General features: G+C 43.7%; 1 protein-coding gene and 2 pseudogenes across 1 annotated transcript; 2 read left to right on the top strand and 1 right to left on the bottom strand.

Moving 5' to 3' along the window:
* Positions 1–27264, top strand: LOC125923457 (cytochrome P450 4V2). Its single transcript, XM_049631780.1, has 12 exons — positions 1–296; positions 4565–4677; positions 6621–6706; positions 7493–7683; positions 8078–8147; positions 9952–10078; positions 11481–11666; positions 13822–13924; positions 18317–18451; positions 18547–18726; positions 20155–22597; positions 27177–27264. The coding sequence occupies exons 1-11, from the start codon at positions 83–85 to the stop codon at positions 20325–20327; spliced, it is 1578 nt and encodes a 525-aa protein (XP_049487737.1). The 5' UTR covers positions 1–82; the 3' UTR covers positions 20328–22597; positions 27177–27264.
* LOC125923543 (protein SET-like) lies at positions 15510–17909 on the bottom strand (annotated as a pseudogene).
* LOC125924194 (uncharacterized) lies at positions 15965–16138 on the top strand (annotated as a pseudogene).
* Positions 27265–27889: the final 625 nt, after the last annotated feature.

The raw sequence follows: 27889 nt of genomic DNA, 5'->3' as shown, positions 1-27889 counted from the left end.
CTTGAACTCCGGGAGTTGGCCCAGCACCTCGCCCTGCCGTCCTGCCAGGCTCCGTCCCAGTGCGGAGCGGCCCGCCGGCGCGATGCTGGCGCTGTGGCTGGTGGGCCTGGGGCAGAAGCTGCTGATCTGGGGCGCGCTGGGCGCCGTCTCCGTGGCGGGAGCCACTCTTCTCCTGAGCCTCCTGCAGATGGTGGCGAGGTGCGCGGGGCAATGGCAGCAGTTGAGGGGCCTCCCCACGTTGCCCGGCTGCTACCCCTTGGTGGGACACGCGCTGATGATGAAGCCAGAAGGGAAAGGTAAGAGACGCGGGGGCCGGTGGGCTTCCTAGCCTGCGCGGACCCGCCAGCAGGAAGGCCCAGGGTGCAGGAGCTTCCCCCCCCCCCCCAACCTCCCCCCTACCCGCCCCGGGCTCAGCCGGTCCGCACCTGCTCCCCGCCAGCCCCCCTTCTCATCAGCCTAGAGCACCACGACTTGAGGGCCGCTTTGGAGAAACAAGAATCTGTCCCCTGCTGGAGAGTGGGTTCCCAGTTCTATCCGGTTTGCCCTTACGACCCCTGATAAAATTGCTCCTGCCTCTGTTTCACAACAATTTTTTTTTTATGCATAGGCTGGAACGCAGTATGTATAAGCTGTCCTTCTTCCTCTTCTCTTCTTTTCCCACTTGGTAGCTGTTCCTATCTCTAAACACCGCCTGTGTTCTCTCTTGGCTGTTAAAGCCTAAGAGCAGAAACTTCCCTGGAGCAGGGAATGCACCTGAAAACAGTCCCATCATCCTCCACCCACCCACTGCCCTCCGAAAATCAGGGACTAGAGATTTCATCTGAGGCTTCCCTCCCTCCCTGCATCACAAGATTTGACCACAACTTTCTATCCTTCTTGACCTTCTTATTTTAGTTCTTTTAAGGAGGTTAGGTAATAACAGTAAACTACGATACGAGGGCAAGGCCATCTGGCAAACTTAACACACCGGGTTTTAAAAGCCTTATTTATGAAACAGTGCATTGTTTTTGTTTTTTTGTTTTTGTTTCTTGTTTTTGTTAGGTTTCACGGATGAGGGGAAAAAAATCACCGTGAGTGAGAAAGTTCTCAGAAGCACCTGGTTTTACAGTCTCCCATCAGAGACAGTGAATTCGATCTTAGCACTCCGTTTTCATGGGTGTGCAAATGGGGATACCCAGGGTTCAAAAGATTTGCCCCAAATGACAGGTTCTAAAATGAGCCGAGGACCACAGTCCAGTTTCGCCTCAGATTAATTTGTAAATAGCAGTTTTACAAGTTGAACATTAACTCCAAAACTTGAAGTATTATTTCTTTTCTAGCTCTCCCCTCCCCCCACCCCTGACCCTCATGCTGTCATTGCATCCCCACAGAAATAGATAAGGCCTCATGGGGCGGGAGTGACCTGGGGGAGGGGGGGGTGTTTATCAAAATATCGAAAATGTTCCCTGGCAGAAGAAATCCAAGTTAACCTTTCACCAATTAAACATCAGTGTGACTAATGGTACAAGTTATCCAATACCGCATCTAGAGGTCTGAGAACCGTGTTGGTAGAACTCCTCTGGGTTGATACTAAAAGCAGAGCTAACCTCTCCTTCTACCCTGAGACTTTATAGCATTACAGAGTAACTGTGGCGATATATAGGGCTCCCATTTCCCCGCAAGAAATAACATGCTTGAGAAATCTCATCGGATTCTTTTGGGAATTTATTCTGAAAATTGAAATCTCTAGTGAATGAGACCTGTTTCAAAATAAACTTGTGAGTTGATTGGAATAGTTAAAGCAATTCTCCCTGGAGTTACTTTCTAAGTGAAAAGGGTGACAATATCCTCGCTTCGACGAAGGGACTTTTTAATCCATCCACAAGTAACTGGATTTTGGCATCAGGCAAAGCTTTGCTCTGTGTCCGGCTTTGCGACCAAGCTGTTTTCATTTGAGGAGTCGTTTAAAACTCTCTAAAGGGAAAAGAGCAGGAGGAGAACTACAGCAACAGCCAGAAGACACTGAACAAAATGGCAGTATTGATAATTTCTTGAAATGTAAATAGACCGCATCCTCCAATAAGAACACACAGTGTGGCTGCATGGATAGGAAAACAAGACCCATTTTTATGCTGCTTACAAGAGACTCGCTTCAGACATAAGGACACACACAGACTGAAAGCGAAGGGATGGAAAATGATGTTTCATGCAAATGGAAACCGAAAGAAAACTGGGAAGCTACCCTTACACCAGACAAAATAGAGTTTAAAACGATGACTGAAATAAAAGACCAACAGGGTATTCATGATAATAGAGGGGTCAATCCAATAAGAAGATATGGCATTTATAAATGTAAATGTACCCGGGGCGCCTGGGTGGCGCAGTCGGTTAAGCGTCCGACTTCAGCCAGGCCACGATCTCGCGGTCCGTGAGTTCGAGCCCCGCGTCAGGCTCTGGGCTGATGGCTCGGAGCCTGGAGCCTGTTTCCGATTCTGTGTCTCCCTCTCTCTCTGCCCCTCCCCCGTTCATGCTCTGTCTCTCTCTGTCCCAAAAATAAATTAAAAACGTTGAAAAAAAAAATTTTTTTTTAAATAAATGTAAATGTACCCAACACAGAAGTACCAAGATGTGTAAAGCCAATATTAAAATTTTCTAAGTTAGAGTTTTTACCCTTAACTTGTAAGTTAATTGTATGACAGTTATTTTAAGGATTGAAGACCAGGCGACACTTGAAGGCAATATGGTGTAATGGTCAAGACAGAGCACTGTAGTGTCTTACCGCCTTAAGTACAAAGCCAGGTTCCATCATTTACTCCCTGTGATAGTGGGCAAGTTTCGTCAATTGCGACAGTAATCGTACCTTTCATGTAACGATGGTGAGGCATAAAAGGCAGTGCATCAAAAACGCTAACTCTAGCTCAGACATAGAATAACTTGCTGCTGTAAATGAATAGGACATAATGGATGTTAGCTCTTTGAGGATAATTATTACTAGGTTTCGATGTGCTGAAACCTGCAAACACTTAACAAAGTCATTACTATGTATTTAGTATTATATGGAGTGGACATCCGTGAGCTCCTGTCCTGCTGCACTGTGCACAACCTGACCTGGGATTGGGTGAAGCCTGGGATTGGGTGAAGCTTAATGATGGATGAAGAGCAGGGATGGGCCGAGCCTGCGCACATTATTGACACTGAAAAAGTGCTGAAAAGTTGAATAGTTTTTTATGCCATATCAATTTGTCCCTGGTGCCCAAATTCCCATGTCGAAACAACTCTGTCAAAGTACCTTAAGTACCGTATTAGTAGCCTCACAGTGAGGTTGAAATTAGCCTTGCTGTTGTCAATCAGGCATTCCCTCTGCCCAGGAGAAGCCCTGCATCCACATCTGCCTACCCGCTAGCCCGCCTCTCCTCACCCCTCCCTAGCTGGATTTTCCCAGCAGTGGAAGGAGGCTTCTGGTCCATTTCCTAACATGTAATCACTTGGCCAGCTGGGACTCAAATCCTCCCTTAACCTCATCTTGTTTGACTTGTGTTCTGAAAACATGCCTCACCTTTGCCAGGTTTTTCTCTGAGGCCTGGACCCTGTGTCTCAATTCTTCGGTCACTGGCTGCTGTCGTTTGTTTCTACCCAGATGGCACTCATCGACACGGCATTTCTTCACTGAGAATTTTGTAATGGCTTGATCTCTCCTGAGGCCACGCTGCATTCCCCAGACAGGGCTTCGTGGATTTCAACATGGAAAGTGTTGACTCCCGAGTTTTCCACACTACTTTGATGCTGGAGTTGGGATTGATGGTCACCATTTCCCCAAACCTGATGCAAACGCCAGCCAGAAAGCGCAGCCAATGCCCCTAACCCTGGCTGCACTGAACTCCAGCCTTTTCCCCACGCCCAGCGGCTTCCTGTGGCCCCAATATACCCAGGTGATTCACAGATCTCACACACACTGGTGTTACTGTCCTAAAATACGATTCCAGTCTTGCCAATCCTCATCAGAAACCGCCAATGAGTGTGTAAAAGCAAATCAAACCCTCCAGTACTCCAATCTCCCCTCCCAATGCTATCACCCCATCTAATGTTGTGGCTGCACCTACAGGGAATTTTCAGAGTTTCATGCTTCTGCTCTGCTGTTTCTGCTGCTTGGTTTACATTCTCTCTCGACTCCTACTTCCCCTTTTCTGCCTATAAAAATACAACTCATGTTTTAATGCTCGAATACCATCTCCTTGATGAATTTTTTTTTTTTCAGACCTGTCCATGAGGACCAGTAACTCCTCAGACCTAAACTTCTATCTTAGCAACCATTTTGTTTTGTCTGGTATTACAGAAGTGACCATCTCCCATAGTTAGCAGCTCCGTGAGAGTAGGGATTGGGTCCTTTGGAGGTACACGTTTCTTGTACATTATCTTACTCATAATTAAATTACCCTCACAATTCAGTCATTATAGCCTTTAACAGGAACAGTGTGGTGGACCTCGAAGATGTGAGAGACTTGGCAAATATTAAATGACTTGCCCAAAGTAAACAACCCAAAAGGCACAATAAGAAACTCACTTAAAATTAAATCTCTCCTCCCAGAATTTTTTCAGCAGCTGATTTGTTACACAGAAGAATATCGGCATTTTCCACTGCTGAAACTCTGGCTTGGACCAGTACCACTCTTGGCCATTTATAATGCAGAAAACGTGGAGGTGAGTGTGTGGGAAATAGGATCACTTTTCCACTGTATATTCGATGGTGTGCGGGTCTCATCCAAATAAAGATAGCAAAAATGTTATTACATTAAAAAAACTTTTTTTGAACATTTATTTATTTTTGAGAGACAGAGCACAAGTGGGGGAGGAGCAGAGAAAGAAGGAGACACAGAATCCGAAGCAGGCTCCAGGCTCTGAGCCATCAGCACAGAGCCCGACGCGGGGCTTGAACTCACGAACCATGTGCTCATGACCTGAACCGAAGTCGGATGCTCAGCCTACTGAGCGCAACCTACTGAGTGAGCTCAACCTACTGAGCCACTGAATTTAGTATATTGAGCATTTCACTAAATATTTTTGGCTATGTGGGTGCCATTTAATGCTTTCCAGATATAGTGTAAATATGGGGGGTGGGCAGTAGCCTCTAGATGTCTGTGCCCATCTGATATCAGGTCTAACACATTCTCCTTTTTTGAAAAGTCTACACAAGGATGCAGTTTTATAGAGCCACAAATAGGTTATTCCACAAGGTGAGCACATGTTACCTGCCAGACATTGTTTTCTCAGTCTCAAAATATAAGACTAATAAAGTATGAGTGTTTCTCTCAAGATGCTCTGAGTCTCCTATCCATTACAAATGTATTACTCCAAGTTAATTTTCTTAAAAAAGAATGCTCATCTGATATTGATAGGGCAGATACCATTAATCCATGCTATTGAAATTGGGAGTGTACTCCCAAAGAATACGTTTTACTTATCATTATGACTCTGGGGAGACTATCTTGTGGTTTGATGAGCAAAGGATTTGGGTCAGGGAGTAAAAATGGGGTAAGCAGGGTTTCTTTGCATGGAACAAAATTAAAAACAGAATTTCCTAGGCGATGGCACTGGGATATGTCTTTCTTAGATATTGCCGTGAAAATGTGTGCTTCCTCTTGTACCGCACTGTAGCAGCCTGGTTCCGAGTAGATAATGAGGAGACAGGCATAGGATTTCGGCCATGGCTGACTTGGTGTGAGCAGGCTTGGTATGTGTGGGTGGAGATCTATCCAGAATGCAGGACTGGAACAAGGAGCCCGGGCAGCACTTTGTGCTCAGACCTAAATGCTCATCCTTTCTACCTCACTTGGATTCCGGGGGGTCTAATCATACTCAAGGCCTTCAGTGTTGCCTACATGCTGGGGACACTCAAATATGCACTTCTAGTTCAAGTCCTATCCTGAGCATCTCACCTACCTGCTTTCAGACCATAGCAACTTGAATGTCTCCAAGTCAACGTGCCCACAAATGAACTTGTGACTTTTATCTTCCTAGACATGGTCGTCCTTGGATTCACCTAGCTCCTCTCCCCCGTCCCCCTACCCACAGTCAATGACTCCTCTTGGTTCCTAGTTCATGGTAGGAGCCAGGGTATCCTCTTGGACATTTTCCTTTCTCTCAACTCCATTTGGTCCCCAAGACCAAATGACACTTGTATGTTCAACACTCTATTTGACTTTTTTAGAGGCACAGGAATAAAAATGAATCGCAGAGAAATAGTTACGAGACGTTACTTTAAAAAGTAGTGTTCTGGGCACCTGGATGGCTCGGTGAAGGATTTGGCTTCGGCTCGGTTCATGATCTCATGCTTCATGGGTTCGAGTCCCGAATCAGGCTCTCTGCTGTCAGCACAGAGCCCACTTCAGGTCCTCTGTCTCCCTCTCTTTCTGCCTCTCCCCTGCTTTTCTCTGTGTGTGTGTGTGTGTGTGTGTGTGTGTGTGTGTGTGTGTGTGAGAGAGAGAGAGAAAGTATTCACGCTTTCTCTCTTTCTCAAAAATAAATACACATCAAGAAAAAAAAAGATAAGATGCTAAATTTTTTTAAAAGGTGGTCCTGTACTCTTATCATTGAAACTATTTTGATATCTATATATCTCTCATTTTTTTTCCCCTCTTTCCAAGGTAATTTTAAGTAGTTCGAGTCAAATTGACAAATCCTGTGTGTACAAGTTCCTAGAACCATGGCTTGGCCTGGGACTCCTTACCAGGTATGTCGTTGTCACTTTGTAAAGCCGTCTCATAGAATCAGTTACTTCTATTGGTAACTTGTGATGTCGGGAATTGGCACAAAGTAATCTTCCCATCCCGAGACCGTGCTACCAGGAAGCTGGGGAGAAGCCGGAAGGAAAGGACTGGAGGACACTGGGCTCTGACGGACAGGAGTCCAGCGTGTATGGTAACCTGTAGCCATGGTACTCAGCAATGGTGATGACCAGTGTCCTGAGAAGAATCAGGTCCTGGTGTGTGAATGGAGTAAAGGAAAGGAGCATTTGGAACAGGCAAATCTTGAAAATCCAGTGAAAAGGGCAGTCAACCCCAGCCAAGTATAGGGAGCACAAAAACCTCAGTCCTGGAGCTGGTGTCCAAAAATAGGACTCCATCCTCTGGGAGAGGACCCACCAAGAGAGAGGCGGGACCCTTGTGGGTCTGTGAAGAATCTAAAGAGAATAGAGATCAAAGGAGAAGCACAGACCATCAGGATCATCTGAGGACTAAGGTAGTAATCGAGGGGAGACAAAATATTCTAACTTGGAAACTCAGAAATTGAGACAAATTCTTCCATTTGTCAAGTTTTATGAGGGCTCCTTTAAATACGACCCAATTTAGAAAAAGATCTAAAATGCCCACATTCTGTGACTATATATGAGTCTTTGTCATTCTGACCAAAGCACGTGAGAACCTATAGATTAAGCTGTTTCGGGAGAATTTTGTTGAACTGGCTAAATTTACACTCTGTTTCTCTTTTATTTGTAACCATGTATTGTTATTTCTAGTACTGGAAACAAGTGGCGATCTAGGAGAAAATTGTTAACACCCACTTTCCATTTTACAATTCTGGAAGATTTCTTAGATGTCATGAATGAACAAGCAAATGTATTGGTTAATAAGCTTGAAAAACATGTTAACCAAGAAGCCTTTAACTGCTTTTTTTACATCACTCTTTGTGCCTTAGATATAATTTGTGGTAAGTCTCAGTGATTTGTTTCTAAAGGTACGGTGTAGTGTAGACTGGCCCACACAGAAACTAACATTCCATTGGGAAGGCCAAGGAGGGGATTGGAAAGGCTCCTGGATTGTTCAGGATGGTCCCGTTGCTCAGCCGCCTGAGAAGCAGCAGCCCCTGCTAAGGCTTTGGGCAGGATTGTCACAAAGCCAACATGCCAGGAAGGTCAGAGGGAAGGAAGCAGCAGCAGCAGGAACAGGGAATAGAAGGTACAAGAGAAAAGGGGGAGAGAACAATTTCAAAACCTATAAGAGCTGAGCAGGACCTACGTCTTCTTTTTAAGGGGTGGTCCCTGGAAAATGAACGCAGGATAGGTGATGGAATTGAATGGTTGCTTCGTGCCTCTATTTTACAGAAACAGCCATGGGGAAGAACGTTGGTGCTCAAAGTAATGATGATTCCGAGTACGTCCGTGCAATTTATAGGTAAATGAAGTCCTTTGGATTGTCTTTAAAATGGTTCTTGATTAGGGCTTTGAAAAGGATTGCTGATAATTTGTGAGTGTCTTTTTCATTGTTTCAAAATGAAACTTTATACTGAAATTAACCCAGTCGTTTAAGCATGTATTTGAGCAGTAGAGGAACGGTTTTGTAAATGATAACACACCCAGATGATGCCATAAGTTAAAACGATTATTTTATAATATGTTGAGGGATTACATTATGACACTAAGTGATATAGGCAAAACCAGATTTTTGGTATAATAACCACCAGGTATAAAGAATTATTTATAGGGGCGCCTGGGTGGCTTGGTCAGTTAAGTGTCCGACTTCGGCTCAGGTCATGATCTCGCGGTCCGTGAGTTCGAGCCCCGCGTCGGGCTCTGTGCTGACAGCTCGGAGCCTGGAGCCTGCTTCCGATTCTGTGTCTCCCTCTCTCTCTGACCCTCCCCCATTCATGCTCTGTCTCTCTCTGTCTCAAAAATAAATAAACGTTAAAAAAAAATTAAAAAAAAAAGAATTATTTATAGAAGGAGGGGCACCTGGGTGGCTCAGTCAGTTAAGCGTCTGACTCTTGATTTCCGCTCAGGTCATGATCTCACGGTTTGTGAGTTCGAGCCCTGCATCAGGCTCTGCACTGACAGAGCAGAGCCTGCTCGGGATTCTCTCTCTCTCCCTCTCTCTCTGCCCCTCCCCCATTTGCTCTCTCCCTCTCTCAAAATAAATGAGTAAACATTTGAAAAACATGATTTATAGGAAGAAAACACTGGAAGGCACTATACCAAAATATCAGTTACGGTTATTACTGTTTGCGTGCGTGCGTCTCTTTTTCTGTGTTTTGTTTTTGTGGCTGTTCATTCTCCTTTCCCGTGTTTTCTGCTGAGTATGTATTATTTTTTCATGGAAATCATCAATTTTTACCTTGAAACTGGCTGGCAGTTATTCAGCTATTAAGAGTCAGGGCCAGGATTTGATCTGACACATCCTATCTTGAAGTTCACTGCTCATTTCACCTTATTTTAATGAATGCGTACTGAGCGTCTATAACCTGCCATCCACAGCACTAGTCCTGACTAGTTGTATCGCCTCACACAAATAGGAAGAAAGCAGGGACACACACAGTGAAACAGATGAATGTAAACATAAACTCTAATAATTGCTTAGAAAGAAACGATCAAGTTGACATTAGAGAGGGAAAGAGGGCTACGTCCTACGGGTGAGTGGTCGGCAAGAGCCTCTCTAAAGAATCGGTGTCTAAGCCCGTCTCGAAGGAGGAGATCACGCAGAGGTCTGGCTGCTATCTTGCTGGACATGACAAGGGAGGCACTCGGGACAGCTGTGTGACACATGGGTATTCGGCGAGCACTTCTCTGCAGAAGGGGACGACCAGTTGCTTTTCTGTCACTCCGGAGGCGTGATTAAGCGAATAAGTGCATATTAAAAACTGGCAGATTTCATCCCAGTGGGTGATCCCAGAGCCACAGCGGCCTTGGGAGGTCAGGAACTCTTTCTGGAGAAGGAGAAGCAGGCCTCAGGTGCCCATCTAGTCCAGATGTGTTATAACAAATTCTTCCTTCTGCTAATGAAACCATTAAAATGTTAAGCTTCACTGGACGTGTAAAAGCCCGTGCATCCATTGTTGAGCATGAAGCACAGGGCTGTTAGTAGCCTTTCGGATAAGTCCTCCTCATTCCCGTATATTTCCCTCGTTAAGAGCAGGCATTGAATAGGTGCCGAGGAAAGAGACACTTCCGGTGTATCGGCTACTGTATTTTTATCCCATTTACAGGATGAGTGATTTGATATCTCGAAGAATGAGGATGCCGTGGCTCTGGCTTGACTTTTTGTTTCTTATGTATAAAGAAGGATGGGAACACAAAAGGAACCTGAAGATCCTACATAATTTTACCAATAAGGTAAGTCCTCAGTTCATTTTTTTTAGTGTGATATAATATAAAAATTTGCCCTTATAGCCGTTTTCAATGTCCAATTTGGGGGGCTTTAAGTACATTGAAATTGCTATGCAACCATTGCTACTATCCATTTCTAGGACTTAAAAAAATTTTGTTTTAATGTTTATTTAGTTTTGAGAGAGATACAAACAGAGCACGAGAGAGAGGGAGTCACAGAATCTGAAGCAGGCTCCAGGCTCTGAGCACTCAGCACAGAGCCTGATGCGGGGCTCGAACCCATGAGCCGTGAGACCATGACCTGAGGCAAAGTCAGATCCGTAACCGAATGAGCCACCCAGGCGCCCCATAGGACTTTTTTAAGTCCAAGATTTTTGTGCTTTTGTTAATATCCTCAGTGTAGGACCATGAAGCCTGAGTCTCATAAAATTTGAATTGAATAATGGAAAAAAGTAGGCAACCTGATTACATTTCAATGTATTTAGTAATTTTTTAATGTTTTTATTTATTTTTGAGACAGAGAGAGACAGAACATGAACAGGGGAGGGGCAGAGAGAGAGAGGGAGACACAGAATCCGAAGCCGGCTCCAGGTTCCGAGCTGTCAGCACGGAGCCCGACGCGGGGCTCGAACTCACAGAGTGTGAGATCGTGACCTGAGCTGAAGTCGGATGCTTAACTGACTGAGCTACCCAGGCACGCTTTAGTAAATATTAATTAAGCAGTTGCTAAGTGCTAAAACTTTGCCAAGTGTTAGAGATATAATAATAAGACACGTATGTTCCCTACTCTAAAGTAGGTTAGTTTAGTAAGGGAGTTTATTAAAATGGCAAAATGAGGTATGAGCTATGAATATTTATTAACAAACAAGGTGCTATGTTAAAAGAACATAGAGACAAGTATTATGAGGGTCTTCTGGAAGATGTTCGTATTAGACAGTAGTTTTCAAAGGCAAAGGGCCTTTCTAGTATCATTTTAACTTAGAAAAGATTAAAATTAACTGGATGTTCCTATTTCCAATTCAAAAATTACAAAGCGATCATGATGTTGTTTTGGATATAGGTTGCCAGTCTGTGTTAACGATGCATATAGGGCAATCAACCAGGCTGTAGGAGAACTCTAGGGTACCATCTAGTAGACCGTTACACCCCACTGGAAAGTCTGTAAAAACGGCACTTGAAAGTTCTGAAGCTGTCCGACAATGAAATTCATGTTTACAAGTCTTATCAAAGAATGCCATAAAATGTTAACAGGCAGCTTGACTATATTTTTACAAGAGCCTAAGTGGTGATTGAGGATAGGAAAGGTTTAGAAAAAATAAGTTAAAGAAGCTAGGATATTTGCACAGGAGAGTGTATTGTTAGATTATAACGAATTCCAAATCAAAGCATATGATGGTTTAAATCACAGGTCATCTCTGAACGGGCCAAGGAACTGAAGAGAGACGAAGAACATAGAAGTGGTGACAAGGACTCTTCCCCCTCCAAGAATAAACGCAGGGCTTTTCTTGACTTGCTTTTAAATGTGACTGATGATGAAGGGAACAAGCTAAGTCACGAAGAGGTTCGAGAAGAAGTGGACACTTTCATGTTTGAGGTATTGTATATCATCATGTTATTTTCAGGTATCATTAAATAAATTCCAGCTATTTTTTTAGAATCTACAACATTATTTTTTTAAAGTGTAGTGAAATTTTTAAATAGCTTCATAGAGCTAAGGAAGGGTCATCAGATTAGCATTAAAATTTACACAATTTAAGAACCTGATTAAGTATCAGGTCAACTTCTGTGTTCAGAAAAATCTTTGAGTCATGGTGGGTACGGCATAGACACATTTCTTTTTCCCCTCAAGAAAATCTAAGGTCTGTCAGACTTTTCCAAGAAGAAGAGCGGCCAACAATTGCTATGTTCTTTTTAGTCTGTGAAACCCACTAGTCTGTTTCTTCACTACATCCTTTGAAAGAAGCCCGTTTGCTTCCTGCCTCTACCAATGAGTCCTTAGCTACTGCCCTGAGCTGCCCTACCTTAGAAAGAGAACAAGAGCCGCCCCATGGACAATTTAACCAGTTTGAGATTCTAAAAAAAAAAAAGATCTCCGGTCTTCCAGTAATAATAGTAATAATAAAAGATGCAGTTTTTGACAAAGAGAATTGTAACTGTATTAAATATCACAAGGGGTGAGTCTCTCAACATATGTGGATTGCCAGATAGAGATAAAGAAATGGTTTTTTTTAAGCACCGCGTGGTAATATGTTGGAAGCCGAGGTGAGCAAAAGGCATCCACCATTTCCGATGGCTCAGCACATGCTCACGGGTGTGTTAGCTGCACCCCCCGGGCCCGTCTAGATGCAATGCTAGAGCACATCTGTCCTTTCGTCCCGAGGGAGGTCGGTCTGTGTCCTGTAGCTGAAAGCGGGTCGCGTTAAGCATCTGTAGGCTTGAGCTCTCCGCCCGGCTCTGTGCTCACTGGCCCTGTGAGATGCTTCCAATCTTCCCCGATCTCTGCCATCGCTTTCCTATGTGTACAACAGAGAGATGGGCTAGGACAGTGATATTTAAACTTCTTTTTTTAAGCAGAGCGCTTTACCGGAAAGAAATTTTATGTGGAAAATGGACACCCACGGAGCTAAAAAGTGGAGAGGTGTTAAGCACGTAGGTTCTGGGGCCAGATCCCCCGCCATAAGCTGTCCTAGAGGTGTAACCTTGGGCACCTCATCGAGACTTTCTGGGCCTCAGTGTCCTCATTGTTCAAGCACGAGCCTCACGGATTAGATGAATGATGTTTTCAAGTGTACCAACAATTGTGCCCAGGAAGCATACCGTAGATCTTGGCTATTATTATTTGATGTTGAGGTGGAGAGACCTTCTCACATCTCCACCCTGTATGCACACACGTGCGCACACACACGTACATGCATACAAGTGCACACACATGCATACAAGTGCACACACATGCATTGTCATGCATGCACCTACACGTACACATACATACGTGTGTAGGGCATGCAAACATCCCTCTCACCTTCGTGAAGACAACCAGCCTGATGATCTCTTTCTTCCAGTTTTAACAGTCTGAAATTCTACATTTTTTTTTCTCCTTTGCATCAAATAGTTTCGCTCTGGGTAGCAGATAAAACAAAATGGGAAGCTCTGTCTCGGTATTTGATCTCTAAAATGTGAATTATAGTAGCAAGTATTTCATGAAGCTCTGGGGAAGAACAATCACATTAGTTTCTGCACCTAGTTAGTGCTTAGTGTTTTGCCTAGAACTTGGCAAAATTAAATGAAGCTGTTAATCAACTTCTTGCCCTGGAGAATTACTCAGAACTGCATATGTACTCCCTGGGTACATACCCATACTCAATGGGTAGAGCCTACCTTGCAAATAGGGGAAATGGAGAAGTACAGTTCTGGCAAGTTGGCTCAGAAAAACCAGACTTCCTCCCCCCCACCCCCCACTTCAAAACTGTCTGGCCTACCCCGTTCCTTGGAACGCCCGCCCCCTTATCAGCACAGCTGAGCCACTTCTTACCAAGTAGACAGCTCCATGTCATGGTCAAGCGTCCGTCTACGCAGGAAGGGATTGTTTTATATGTTTGTTTGTCACCAAGGTGAGATGCTGTATGGGATTAATTTGTTATGTTCTGGAGTCAGATTGCAACTGTCAGATCCAATTCAAAATGGAGTCATCCTGTCCGATCTTCTCGATATAGCTCTGCTCTTTAAGCCATTGTTTCTTCTCACCTTTGTAGGGCCATGACACGACTGCAGCAGCAATAAACTGGTCCTTATATCTATTGGGTTCTTACCCAGAAGTCCAGAAACACGTGGACAGTGAACTGGAGGAAGTGTTTGGTATGTTTGGCCCCAACATTAGCTGCTCTGTGGGTCCCACGTCCGCCGAAACAGACGCCATTCATGCTCATTCAGGATGTGCTGTAGGACCTGTTGTAAAGACAGTGTAATAAGCAGGAAGCCTCCCTTATGGGATCCCTTCCAGTACTGTCTCCTTTGCAAGGCCTCCCCTGTTCACTTACAGGCATTGGCCAACCACCTGGCGTGTGACTGCCCTAGGCTAGACACTGGGGGTGCATAGATACATGCTACTGTCTCCAAGGACCTCACTGCTTACTAGATGAACCAGCTATTGTCCATAAAGTATGGAGTCCTGGCTGTGCACTTGAGTGATAAGAAGAAGGTGATATTTGGGAGCAGTGGGGAGCAGGTGATGTTAGTGAGAGGGAATCCGGGAGAGCTGTTTCCCATAGGATTGCGTCTGGCCACAAATGAGAGGGAAGTTGGGTGAAGCGGAGAGGCCATCCTTTTTTTTTTTTTTTTAATTTATTATTATTATTTTTTTAAATATGAAATTTATTGTCAAATTGGTTTCCATACAACACCCAGTGCTCGTCCCAAAAGGAGCCCTCCTCAATACCCATCCCCCTCCCCCCCACCCCCCATCAACCCTCAGTTTGTTCTCAGTTTATAAGAGTCTCTTATGCTTTGCTCCCTCCCTCTCTAACCTTTTTTTTTTTCTTCCCCTCCCCATGGACTTCTGTTAAGTTTCTCAGGATCCACATAAGAGTGAAAACATACGGTATCTGTCTTTCTCTGTAGGACTTATTTCACTTAGCATCACACTCTCCAGTTCTGAGGCCATTATTTCTATTACACAACCAGCAATCAACAGGTGAGGAGTCCTAGGCTGAGGTCAATAGGGATGTCACAGAGTCTCAGTCTTGCTCTTTTTTTCTCTCTGTTCTTCACCATCTTGGCTTTTGTGCCCTTGATTGTTGTTCGAGGTCTCGTGTGTATCTTCAAGATGAAGAGGAAGGGGAGGAGGGGATGAAGGATGTATTAGTTTCCTGTGCCTTCTGTAATACACTCTACAAGCTGGGTGGCTTAAAACAACAGAAATTTATTTTTTTCACATTTCTGAACACCAGAAATCCAAGATCAGTATTGCTGAGCCGAAGTCAATGTGTCGGTGGGGTTGTACTCCTCCTGGAAGCTCTAGGAGAGAATCTGTTCCTTCCCACTTCTGGTGGCCACCAGCCTCTCCCTTGGTTTATGGCCACATCACTCAAATCTCAGCTTCTATTTTCACACCCCCTTCTCTTCACTCTGTGTGTGTGTGTGTGTGTGTGTGTGTGTGTGTGTCTGTGTGTGTCTGTCTGTGTCTGTGTGTCTTTGTATCTCTCTCATCCTCTCCTATAAAGACATTTGTGATGGCATTCGGAGCCCAGGTGAATAATCCAGAATAATCTCCCCGTTTTTATATCATTAACTGAATCAAATCTGTAAAGGTACCTTTTCCCCAAATAAGGTAATATTTACAGGTTCCAGGGATTAGCACCTGACATATATAGGAGCCATTACCAGCCGACCACACAGAGGCTATGCATTGTGCCATCAACTTTATCCTTTGTTGAATCACACATCACGTGGCTCCCATAGCTGGAAGGAGAAAATGAAAGATTGGGTCAACCGGCCAACAAAATGGTGTCTCTTCAGAGAGAAGAGAAGTGGGGAAGGAAAAAGCAGGAGAGGGAAGACATTCTAGAAAGAGGAGAACCAGATGGACAATGGCACAGAAATGGAAAAGTTTGGAGGACAGTAGTGAATCCTGAGGGGCAGCTAGAATTTAACACATGTGGTACAATGTATTGAGAGATGAGGTTGGACAAGTAGTTTTGAGTTCGGATTGTGTGAGGCCTAGACATCTCAAGAAGGAAGACTTTATTTTGTAGAATGGAGGCAATCTTAACTTTTTGGCTCTGTTTCTATCGTCATTTTATTTATTTTTTTCTGGATTGATTTCGATTCTCTCATATTGCCTGTGGTGAGTAAACTTGGCCTTTCAGAAGCTCACAAGTGTTTTTAGAACATGTTCACATCGCTTCTCGGCCTTTTGGCTAAGATCAAGTGTAGAACATGTTCACATTTCGTAACCTCTACGATGTCCAGCTCGTTGCTGTTGTACTTTTTGCTGTTGATCTCATGTGATTAAAGCATCATTATTAGTAGATGCCTTATTTTGCCGCTTCTCATGTTTTCTACTGATTGTCCCTCACTTTTTCTTTTATCCCCAGTATTAGTTCTAAAATTTCATGAGCAACTCATCTTTGGGTATTGAGTTGCAGGTATAAATTCCTCTTGTTACACATAAAATTAACCATTTATCTGTGTGTATTTAGTTTTATTGTAACAAAGCCACTTGTGCCCTGTTCATGTTTAAAGTCAAGCATCATCTTTTCCCTCCAGTGAAACAAAAAGAAAATTTAAAAATAAACAGGAACAAAATTACAATAGAGAATGTCAATCCCAAATACGGTCTTACAGGCTCGCCGAGTCTCCCATGGAGCGGTAGGGCTCAAGGCACTAGGAGAGAATTTTATTTCTAAAGTGTCATGTTAAACTATAAAGATTTCCATTAAACATCACAATTAAACATGGCTGAAGGAGAAGCCATGTTGTCAAGATGCCCACTTCCCCGACCCAAACATCTGAAACCCACCCTTCCCTGATCTAGAAATGCATTTTTTTTTTAAATAAAAACCAAGAGAAAGTAACCAGATACATTTTGGTAAATGCTAACTGTGTCCATAATCACGTAGAGACACAAAGTAATCTCTGAGCCCAGTACTGAGGAAAAGGAGGAAAAGAGCTAGAATTCTAGGCACTCCCACGTGGGGACCGGGCACCCACCAGCTTCCAGCAGAGCTAAGATAGCTGAAGGTTTTTCTTTTTTCCCCATGTGTTGTTTATATGAAGTTTTGGTTGAGACAGAAAAGGTAAGAATGAATTAAGAACAGAAAATGGTAGAGTTTCTCTTCCCACTGTATTATGCTCAAGGTATTGCCCCCCGCCCCCCATCCCAATAAGTTGAGAATCGTTGTGTAAAGGAGGAGAAAGAGACTTCAAGAACAGCATGGCTGAGGACAAGGGGGCTGGAGAAAATTAAGACAGGAGATTGAAATCCATCATCCTCATTCTATTCTTCATTAGTGTGTTCTCCTCGTCCTCCACCACCACCACCCCCACCCCCACCCCCACCACCCCCACCCCCTTCTCCATCATCCATGGCAGGAACCAAGTAGTATCATGATGGGTTTTACCAAACATCATCTTAGATGTCCCTTCCTAACTCATCTGTACCTCCATCAAGATGGCCAGTAAGCCAGAGAAAGAAGCTCCCTGGTTCCTCATGCTCCCTCTTCCTATGGCTTTATTTTGCATTTGACTTGAATGTTTTATCAAATCCTTTCTGATTCCCATTTGATTTCAGTAGATTTTGAAGATGGATCACGCTGTCATCTAGATGAAATTCTTTGGAAAGAACTTTGTTTTTGAAAGAAGGGTTTTTATCAAAGTGAACATCTGTTCCATAACCTGATTTAATATCTTCCAAATCTGTCACTTCAACTCTGGTCAGATAATGCAATGCCTCTTTGTCTTCCTCTCCAAGGAATACAGATCTGTGGATGGCTGTTACCCCAACTGTTGTTACCCCAGAATTTGGGATCTTGGCAATCATTTCCAACTTCCTTTGAAAACATGCTCAGTGGCGTTTGTTATATTTCTGTTCTACTTTCAAAATCTCTCCACTGGCTTGTTCCTTAAGTCCATCTGTACTGATTTCATTACAGCTGCTCCTTGCTATTCTCATTCTTCCTTTGGTAAGTCCAGGGGGGTTGATGTCTCTTCTGGCCGGAAGGCAAGACCATCTTAGTTTCTTTGTTTGACACAGGAACAAAAGGCGATTAGGGGCCATGTTGTGGGGAAAGTCCAAGAATCTGGCTCAAGAGAAGATGCACATCTGGAAGCTCTGAGAACTCAAAATTAACCATTTTAAAGTATATGAGTTCGTACATTCACAGTGTTGCACCACTTTTACTCTAATTCCAAAGCATGTTCAGCACCCCAAAAGGAAACCCTGTACCATTAATCGGCCACATCCCATTCCCTCTTCCTCCAGCCCCTGTCTCTGTCAGCCTCTCTGTCTCTGTAGATATACCTGTTCTGAGCCCTTCCTATAAATTCAATCATGCGGTACGTGGCCTTTTGTGTCTTGTTTCTTTCACTTAACACATTGTCTAATTTTATTTTGATTATGTATAATATGAGAAATCCTACTTTGGCTGTAGGTATTTAACATCCGGTGCTTGGATTAATTCCTTGTTGATGTCCCGTTCCCCAAGCCCATATGGTTCTTTCATGGTCATCTCGTGTATTTACTTTGATCAGGGAAGTCTGATCGTCCTGCTACCGTAGAAGACCTGAAGAAACTTAGATACCTGGAATGTGTCATTAAGGAGAGCCTCCGCCTTTTTCCTTCTGTCCCCTTATTTGCCCGCAATCTTACTGAAGATTGTGAAGTTGGTAAGAACTCTATGATTAGAATAATAGGGAAGATGGATTTTTTTTTAACATCTGTCTTGCTCCATTCTTATGGCATATTGCCTACTTCTTGACAGCGGGTTACAAAATTGTGAAAGGCGCTCAAGCAATCATAGTTCCCTATGCACTGCATAGAGATCCAAGATACTTCCCAAATCCTGAGGAATTCCAGCCGGAACGGTTCTTTCCCGAGAATTTGCAAGGACGCCACCCATTCGCATATGTGCCTTTCTCTGCTGGACCCAGAAACTGTATAGGTTTGTATCCATCAGAATTGGTTTGATCTTTCCAGCCCACGTGGTAGTGGGTTTCTCACAATACTTTCTTTTTCTTTTTTAAAATTTTTAACGTTTATTTATTTTTGAGAGAGAGAACACACACGCAAGTGGGGGAGGGGCAGAGAGGGAGACCCAGAACCCGAAGCAGGCTCCAGGCTCTGAGGTGTCAGCACAGAGTCCAACATGGGGCTCGAACCCACAAACTGCGAGATCGTGACCCGAGCTGAAGTCGGACGCTCAACCGACTGAGCCACCCAGGCGCCCCCTCACAATAATTTCTTTGAGATGTCATGTCTCCTAGGCTACGGTCTCTTAAAAATTGGTTTCTTTTTTCTTCCACTTCACTCTACATTATTGTCTCGAAAAAGATTGTCGTAAAGTAGAGTAGTTTGCTAGGGCCACCATAACAAAGTACTCCCATCTGGGTGGCTTCAACAACAGATACTCATTTTCTCATATTCTGGAGGCTGCAAGTCTGAAATTGAGATATCAACAAGGTTGGTTTCTTCAGAGATCATTCTAAACCTTGGCTTATAGATGGTCGTCTTCTCCCGTATCTTCCCGGTCTTTCCTGTGTGTGTTGTATCCTGATCTCTTCTTTGTATGAAAACAGTCAGATTGGAGTAGGGTCCATCCATATGACCTCATTTTAAGTTAATTAGGCTCTGTAAATACTCTATCTGCAAACACAGTCACATTCTGAGGTACAGGGTGGGGTAGGGCTTCAACATATAAATTTACCGGGACAGAATTCAGTTCATAACATACAGCACAATCAGTTTCATGGTAGAGTTTTAAAATACTATAGATTTGGGGTCCATGTTGAATGTATTTTATATGGTAGAAAATGTACTTGTAGCAGTTTTATTTAACCTAATATCTATGTCTGTTGCTTTTGAGAATCGCATTTGGCAAAACAGAAGCAAAGAATGTTTACCATATGGCCAGCTGAAGTACTTAAACAGGATGGATGCACATCACCATGCATCATACACACTTTGGCTTTAGGATCTCTAGCATTTTATGAGGATGTAAATGCAGGTGTTAGTAAAATGAGGTCAGATTTAAATGGATGAATCTGAAGCCTATTTGGTGACTCTGTAGTAAATTAAATTAAAGGCCCAATAAGCCATCTACAGTAGTGGTTCTCATGCTTCAATGACCCTAGAATTCATCTGGGATTGCTGCTAAAATACAGATACCTGCCCCACCCCAGCTATTGGGCTGCACTGGGTAGGGGCGGGGAAGGGGGCTTAAGAATCTTCATTTTTAACCAGCACCTCAAGTAACTCTGCTTCTCCTTATTGTGAAAATATAAAATTGCTTGCTTCCTCTAATAGGACCGGTGATTTCTCACCTTTGAGATCTATGCATATTTAAAGTAATGCCATTTTCATTAACTTGAAGGTCAAAAATTTGCCACAATGGAAGAAAAGGTCGTTCTCTCCTGCATCCTGAGACACTTTTGGGTAGAATCCAACCAGAAAAGAGAAGAACTTGGTCTGGCGGGAGAGCTGATTCTTCGTCCAACGAATGGCATCTGGATCAAGCTGACGAGGAGAAACGGAGATGCGTCCTAACCATAGTCCTGGGCTGTGCCCTTGTCACGTGAACGGTCTTTCTTGAAAGGAACTGGATTTACGATTTCTAGATCTGGGTTCAATACTCTGAGTCCCTAGACCTATTTTTTTTTTTTCTTGTCCCCACTTCTGTTGGGATCAAGCTCCCCAAAGAGTTTTTATATTTGTATCACGACCATAGGTCTTAGCCCTGGTCTCGATCCCCAAAGTAGAGTTAACCAGTGACGACACCCAAGTAAACATATGATAGGTTTCTCAGCAGAGGGATCCACAGGCCAATTCAATTCAATTGGCACACCGAAAGAATATAATTTAATTGAGATTCCAGAATTTTTTAAAGGTATTCTTACTGACTGGGGAACACGTATATGCATGTACACATATGTATTTAATTTGAAAAGCGTGGGTAATTAAGTACTTAGACCTAAGAAGCTCAAGTTTTAAAATTATATGAGTGACATCAAATATGAGAAGAAGAATTATTATGGCACTTTTCAGATATATTGCCTGGACTTGATAATTTTTTAAGTTGACTCATAAGTTCTGTTCCTGTTTCCCTTTCGACCAGGTGCCGATAGCCGTGACTTCATTATCCATAGCATCACAACTAGCCTTATATATCATACACAGTTGGGAAAGATGCCTCTCGGTAATTTCCAATCCCCCACAGTGCCTCAGAGGTTTGAGTAATGGCTTTTGGGGCTGGGAGCACCTTAGAACTTAACTAGTTATACTCCCTTTTATTCGAAGCGTCTGAAATCAATGAGAAGGTAAGTTTCTGCCCAGAGTCACGCCGCTGGTGGGTGACAGGGCTGGAAATGGAGGTCTGTGCATCTCTCCATTCCCACCGTGATAGACTGCACTGTGTTATGCCCTTATTTGATGGAACTCAGGTCTGTCGCTAGATGTGTCCCTAGAACACAGCTTTTTCTGCCTCCGATTTTGGGATATTTCTTCTAGAGCTCTTCCATCATTAAAGGAAAAGAGAAGCCACCCATCTGTATTTAGTAACTCAGGAATATCTCACTTAGTTTAGGGTTAGACTTCCAGTAAATTCAGTCCTCCGGAACATACCTACCAAGCTGATAACTGACATTCTCTGAGTTCTAATTCCATAGGCAATACCTGTATCCCCTCAGTCAGTGCCTTTACAAAGTGACTTTTAATGAACATAGTATCATTGTTGCTTCAGTTTTCCCAAGGCAATAGCAGATAGAAGCAACAGAGTAAGAGGATGGAATTTCTCTTCTTCGATGGCTGTCCCAGGGAGAGATTACAAACCAAAGCCATTTGCAAGCGCTTCAGGCTGAGTCATTTAGGCCAGGGTCAGCAGCTCTACCCACTTTACTATCCCAGGGCACCCCAGTGCGGACAACCCAGTGGCTTAGTTGATGAGAAAAAGTCAAGGAAGTATATGATACAGTTGAAAAAGGTTCATAGCATATGCTTAACTTTGTTAGCTAGAAAGTGGATATATGTAGAAAATCTTATTTCCAGATGACTATGGATAATCAAAGTTTTATTCATGGAAATTAGTATTATTTCTCAATTTTATGCATTTAGATTGAAAACTTGCTTCTTTCTCTTTTTCTCTTCCTTTCCTTACTCTTCTCTTCTCTTCTCTTCTCTCTCTCTCTCTCTCTCTCTCTTTCAGTGGCCCTGCCCTGGATGTGAAATTAAAGTAAAACATTGCTTAATGTTACCTTTTGGCCTGAGATCTTCATGTAGCTCCAGAATAATTTGTTATTTGTGTTTTAGTTGGAAACTCTCGTAACCGTGTTAGAGGGAGAATGGTCTATGGTATCAAAATGCAGATGCTGATTTTTTTTTTTAATAAGAGAATAATCAAGTATCTATGACCCTATTACTTGTCTAACTGCTGCTTGAAAGAGGTATCTCAAGAAAAATAAATTACATTTTAATCATGGGTGCTATATTTTATTCTGAGAATTGATGTCATCTTGGAATATAGATAGCTTTAAAGGACACATTAGCGGGTGACTGATTCGTAATGAGTAATAAAGGAAATAGCACTTTTGAACTGGTATCATCACTGCTACGCAGACGTTCCAACAAAATGTTCCTTGTGCCCCGTCAGAGACTGATGCTGAGTCTTCCTGAGTCTGAAGAATTAACTGGACACGAAGTAGAGATCCCAGCACAGTTTGCTCGGCTGATAGCAGCAAGTGAAATCTCCTAGAGGGGCCTGGGAATCAGCAAAACCACAAGCATCATTGGAACCCAGCATTGCAGGCTGGAAACCTCTCCAGGTGACGGGCTAGTGAACTGATTGATGCTGTGTTCATTGTCACAGACAACAAAAGAATGTCAGTTTCTGGACCAAACGACCTATCTTACAACGAAAGAGGTGCTGCCTGTGCGGCACGCGCGCGCACACACACACACGCACACGCACACACACACACACGCACACACACACTGTATCTAGAAGATCAAAACGTTTTGCTTTCCAGCATCTAAAGAGGTGCTGGTAGGAACATGACAAATTTTTGAGTCTGCCTAGAAACCTCCCTCCTTTTTTTAGGAACAGTACCCCCTTATCTTTGAAACTGTCCCATGATCAATACCTCCCCCAATTTTCTTCTGTTTCTCGCCTTTTTGCTTCCCCAACATATATACACGCTGTAAATACACAGTTCTCGTTGATGACGCCATGTTCTCAGGCAATCTCACCGTCTTAAGTGGACTGACCCAAGCAGGGTCCGCTCAGATTCTCCCCTTGGGAATCGATGGAAGTTTCAGGTTGTGAGCCTGGGGATCAGTTGGCAGTTGAAGCTCTGGGAAGAAGGTGCAGGGGAGAGAAGATGCACAGAAAAGAAACGGAGAGAATCCTGGAGGCTCTGAGTCCAACATTCCCGGGGATGGGCAAGTTCAGCTACACGCCCGCCCTGTGCACTGTTCAATTGTACACCTGCACGCTGGAGCCCAGGCGCCAGGGTATTGCCATTTTGTTTAGGTTGATCCTCTTTCATTTCTAACCCAAAGCCAGTTAGTGTTTGTGAGCTCAGCTGCAGGAAGGAGAAAGGTGCTCTATTCTTCGGACGTGATCTTCTGTCCTCATCCTCTTTCCTTTGTGCTGTTCACTACTTCTCCTCCAGGCTGGATAACCTCAGCCGATAACATATGTCTGCTAGTCATTGAAATGTGATAGGATTTTTAAAAATTAAGATTTAATCGACATTATATTAGTTGCAGGTGCATAACAGTGATTTGATATTTGTATGTGTACGAAGTGAAAAATGCAATAGCGTTTGAGGAAATGCAGAGTTCCCATCGTTTCTAGATGGTAGGAAAATTAAAAGGCCCCTGCTTTATCTTAGAACAAATTGGGATTAGCCTAACACAAGGGTCTAGTTTCTTAGCCCCATCCTGATGTATTGCCCAGGCTAATTTGTCTTTTTTTTTTCTTGCTTTCATTAAACCAGATTCACTCCCATTTTCCTTCTGGCTAGCTGTATTCCAAATTCCAGGGATAAATCTCTCACCCGTGATTACTACGAAAGGACTGTGTATTCTCTCCTGTGCTTCTTGTCCAGAAATTCGCCAAATGGGTTATTTCTTTGGGCCTTTTGCACTGAATTCAGTCTCTCAATTAACTCCCAGCCTGTAGCTGTCCCTACTCCTGCTCTCGTGCTCCTAGGAGATAACTCCTTGGCACTTTCTTTTTCCTTCCCGTCACTTACTGTCTCCTCTTACCCAGCATTTTCTTGTTGTTGTAGTGGACAGTGGGCGTGAACTCCTTCCTATCTTTCCTGGTATTAGTCAATGTAGGTCTCTTGGAAATCGAGGAGATGCTCAAACTCCTATACAAAAAACATAGGACAGCCTTTTCCTCAAAAGAAAAATCATTACTGTATTTAGACATTATTTATCTTATTTCTAGAATGTTTTATTTTTAAATACTGTATATCATTTAAATCTCTATGTTTGAGTTGAATAGTAAAGGGTGTGCTGGCACAGGAATCTTCTCCCAGCATGCAGGCCTAACTCTTTGATCCTATTTGTACTCTCGGTCTCTTTTTTTGCTCAGGTCTGAAGTTTTATTCTTATGGACATGGAGTGAATTAAAACTTTTCGGGGCGCCTGGGTGGCTCAGTCGGTTGGGCGTCTGACTTCGGCTCAGGTCATGATCTCACAGCTCGTGAGTTCGAGCCCCGTGTCGGGCTCTGTGCTGACAGCTCGGAGTCTGGAGCCCACTCAGATTCTGTGTCTCCCTCTCTCTCTCTCTATCCTCCTCCGCTCATGCTCTGTCTCTCTCTGTCTCAAAACTAAATAAACATAAAAAAAAATTAAAACTTTGAATCCGCTCAGGCACAACTAATTGTTTTCATGTGGCCACAGCTCCGCAAGCCTGTGACCGTGCTTCTGGGTTCACGGCCTCCTGTGCCTTCATAATTAATTGTTACTCCGTTGGTGACGCTCGACGTTGTATCTACTGTTGATCCGTTACCACCAGAAACAAAGTTGTTGATGAAAGCCGAGGGTGGCAGTGTCTCCTCCTGAGCAATTGGATGGAGCCTCAAGAGGACACCTGGTCCCCACAGGGGCCGTTCACAGAGTTAGAGCCAGTCTGCCTCTTAGTCCAATAATTGTCAGTGTTATCAGTGACCAGCAGCTCAACTTTGCTTACAAGAGTGACAGTGACTCTCGTACGTGACTTAGATGGTCCACAACTGTGGGTAAAAAGGACCACCCTGTCCTCAATTGTTTTTTTCTTTCTCTCTTTTCTTTCTTTTTTCTTTTTCTTTCTTTTTTCTTTCCTTCTCTTCCCTTCCTGCCCCCTCTCTTTCTTTTCCCTCCTTCCTTCCTCTCTCTCTTTCTCTTTCTCCCTTCCTCCCTTCCTTCCTCCCTCCCCTCCCCTCCCGTCGCCTCCCCTCCCCACCTTTCGCCTCCTTTCCCCTTCCTTACCCTTCCTCCCTCCCCCCTTCTTTCTTTCCCTCCCTTCTTTCCTCTCTCTCCCACCTTCCCTCCCTCCCTTCCTTCTTTCCTTCCTTCTTTTAAAAACATTTAATTTCTTATTTATTCACCACTTCACTCTCTGAATTGAGACAATTCAATAATTGTCTGCCAAGAACTCCTCAGGGCTCCGGAGCTAGAGACCCAAGCCTAACAGCAAGGTGGGAGCTGGTGTGCCGCAGAAACACAACATAAAAATGAGCAAATGGGTAGCATGATGTCACCTAGTGGTAGGTGCTATGGAGAAAAAGAAGCATAGTAAAGACCCAGGACGGATAGAAGATCTCTTTTTAAATGAGATGCTGAAGGATGGCCTCTCCTGTTTGCTACTGCCCCCTTTCCTCTTCCGGATCCCTTACAAAGAGCAGATTACTCTCCCCTTCCAGCTGAAGCCTCACCACAAGGGCAGTCACGGCAGTTCTGTTAAATTATTTATTTTGTAATTTATTCTGTTCCTATATCTTTTACTTACGTATGTGTTTATAATAATGGTATTACATGTGTAAAACACTATCTCACAGAAGTGCACCGGGAAGGACAGAGCCTAAAGTCAGGCCCTTCTCAGGGACACTTAATGCCACAGCGATGCGGACCGCAGAAATCTCTCAGGCGTCCAAGGTGCACCTCCCAAGACCTTTCTCAGCTCTCAGTGAACTGAGATTCTTACTGAGCTGCACAATGTAGCTTTTGTTCATCTGCCTCTTTCCTGGTCGGCCCTTCTCCTGGCCCCACAACAGCTTCATGAGAAATTCAAGGCTTTTCTCTTAAAAAAAAAAAAAAAAAAGTGTGGAGGGGGGTACTTCTGGGTGGCTCAGTTAAGCATCTGACTTTGGCTGGGTTTATGATCTCGGGTTCCGCGAATTCCAGCCCTGCGTCGGGGCTCTGTGCTGACAGCTCAGAGCCTGGAGCCTGCTTCAGATTCTGTCTCTGTCTCTCTTGCTCTCCCCCTGCTTGTCCTCTGTCTCTCTCTCTCTCTCTCTCTCTTAAAAATAAGCAAACACTAAAAAAAATTAAAAAAACAAAACAAAACCCAGGTTCTCTGAAAGCTCCCAGGGCAGATCACCACCCTGTCTCCAGCCCAGCCTCCCATCCAGCACCCTGTGCTCCACTAGGGACTCTCCTCCATTCCCCTCTCCCCAGAGTGTCCCGCTGCAAACCCCCCTCTCTCCAAGCCACTTTCACTTCAGATAAATAGACCTATATTAGCGTCCTTTTGCCATGTGACAAATGACTGCGATCTTAGCAGTTTAAAACAACCCTAATTTATCCTTCTGTGTTCTGTGGGTCAGTAGGTGGGCTTAGCTGGGTTCCCTTTTTCGTGTCTCACAAGACCCAAACCAAGGTGTGGGCTCCATCAAGGTCATTACACATTTGTTGGAAGTAGTAGAGGCCACTCTGGGGTCCTTGCCGCAGGCCCCATCGGTGTCAAAGCCAACGAAGTCCCTCTCGCCCTTGGTGTCTGCCTTCTCCTTAGGCTAACCACAGAAGCAAGCTCTGCTTTTAAAGAGCCTACGTGATGGGATTAGGCCCCCGCATCATCTCTGTTTTGATTAGCCCCAAATCAACTTTTTAGCGATCCTAATTACACCTGCAAAATCGTTTCTGTCACGTAAGGCAACGTCATCGAGGACAGACAGGGCGTCTCCTCCTACATTCGGTCCCCGGGATTAGACTGGGAAATCTTGGGGGACATTTTAGAATTCGGCCTACCCCTACCCCTCTTCGAATTATTTCTCATTTGGTTCTTCCAAGAAGAAATTTTTGAGTTTTATTGCCTTGCTAGAGCATGACTTGCGTTTTGCTGTAAGAGATATTAAAATGGAACACTGAAGTCGACGCGAGTAGGTTAAAACCTATAATCGCACCTTTTAGGGAGACAACCTCTGAGGGTTTCTGCTGTGCTTTGGAGGCAAAGGTGGATGTGTTCCACTCGTCATTTTTCTGCTGAGGCTGGTAACAGGTGAGATCCCCTATTTAAATTCTTTTATACTGCACGGGGTAGAACATTCCTTTCTGTTGACGGCTGGTGTGCTAGTTAATGCCCCGAATCTACAAGGCAGCACAGCATGCATATTTGAAATATGCCACTTCGTTACAGCCAGAAAATATTTTACCGGCAACATTATGCTACATTTTTAATAAACACGGCTCTGCACTGCAGTAATATGCATAAAATATTTACATAAGGCTCAACTCCCTAAAAATCTAATTTACTAGCCAGAATGATGTACTGTAACTTGGAGGGTTAGAAGACAAAGGAGATTTAGTGGGCAAGTGATTATGGTCTTTAGGCAGTTTAAAAAGCACACAAAAAAGAATAAATTATTTTATGTAGATCGAGTAGGTAAATCTAGGACTGAAGGATAGAGGTTGCAAAGAAGGTATATCTCCATATACAAGGAGAATTTTTATTAAATACAAGAATAAAATAGAACTCCCTGAGCAGGAGCAGACGTCTGGGAAAAGCAGTATGGTTTTTTTTATTTTTTTTTTTTCCCAGATGAGGCATCCTGACAGGGAAGTCTAAACTCTGCCACGAGTGCTTTATAGCAGGTTTCAGATTACTTTATCTGAAAAGGACCAGA

Source organism: Panthera uncia, chromosome B1 (genome assembly GCF_023721935.1).
Source record: "Panthera uncia isolate 11264 chromosome B1, Puncia_PCG_1.0, whole genome shotgun sequence".
NCBI lineage: Eukaryota > Metazoa > Chordata > Mammalia > Carnivora > Felidae > Panthera > Panthera uncia.
Note: the sequence above shows the minus strand (reverse complement) of the source record. Positions and strands in the feature narration are given on the sequence as shown.

Bases quoted from the DNA above. Each gene is read 5' to 3' on its own strand.
- LOC125923457 (XM_049631780.1), top strand. From the start codon at position 83: ATGCTGGCGCTGTGGCTGGTGGGCCTGGGGCAGAAGCTGCTGATCTGG. The intron at 297-4,564 runs GTAAGAGACGCG...CTCTCCTCCCAG, and splicing joins GATGAAGCCAGAAGGGAAAG to AATTTTTTCAGCAGCTGATT. The intron at 8,148-9,951 runs GTAAATGAAGTC...TCCCATTTACAG, and splicing joins TACGTCCGTGCAATTTATAG to GATGAGTGATTTGATATCTC.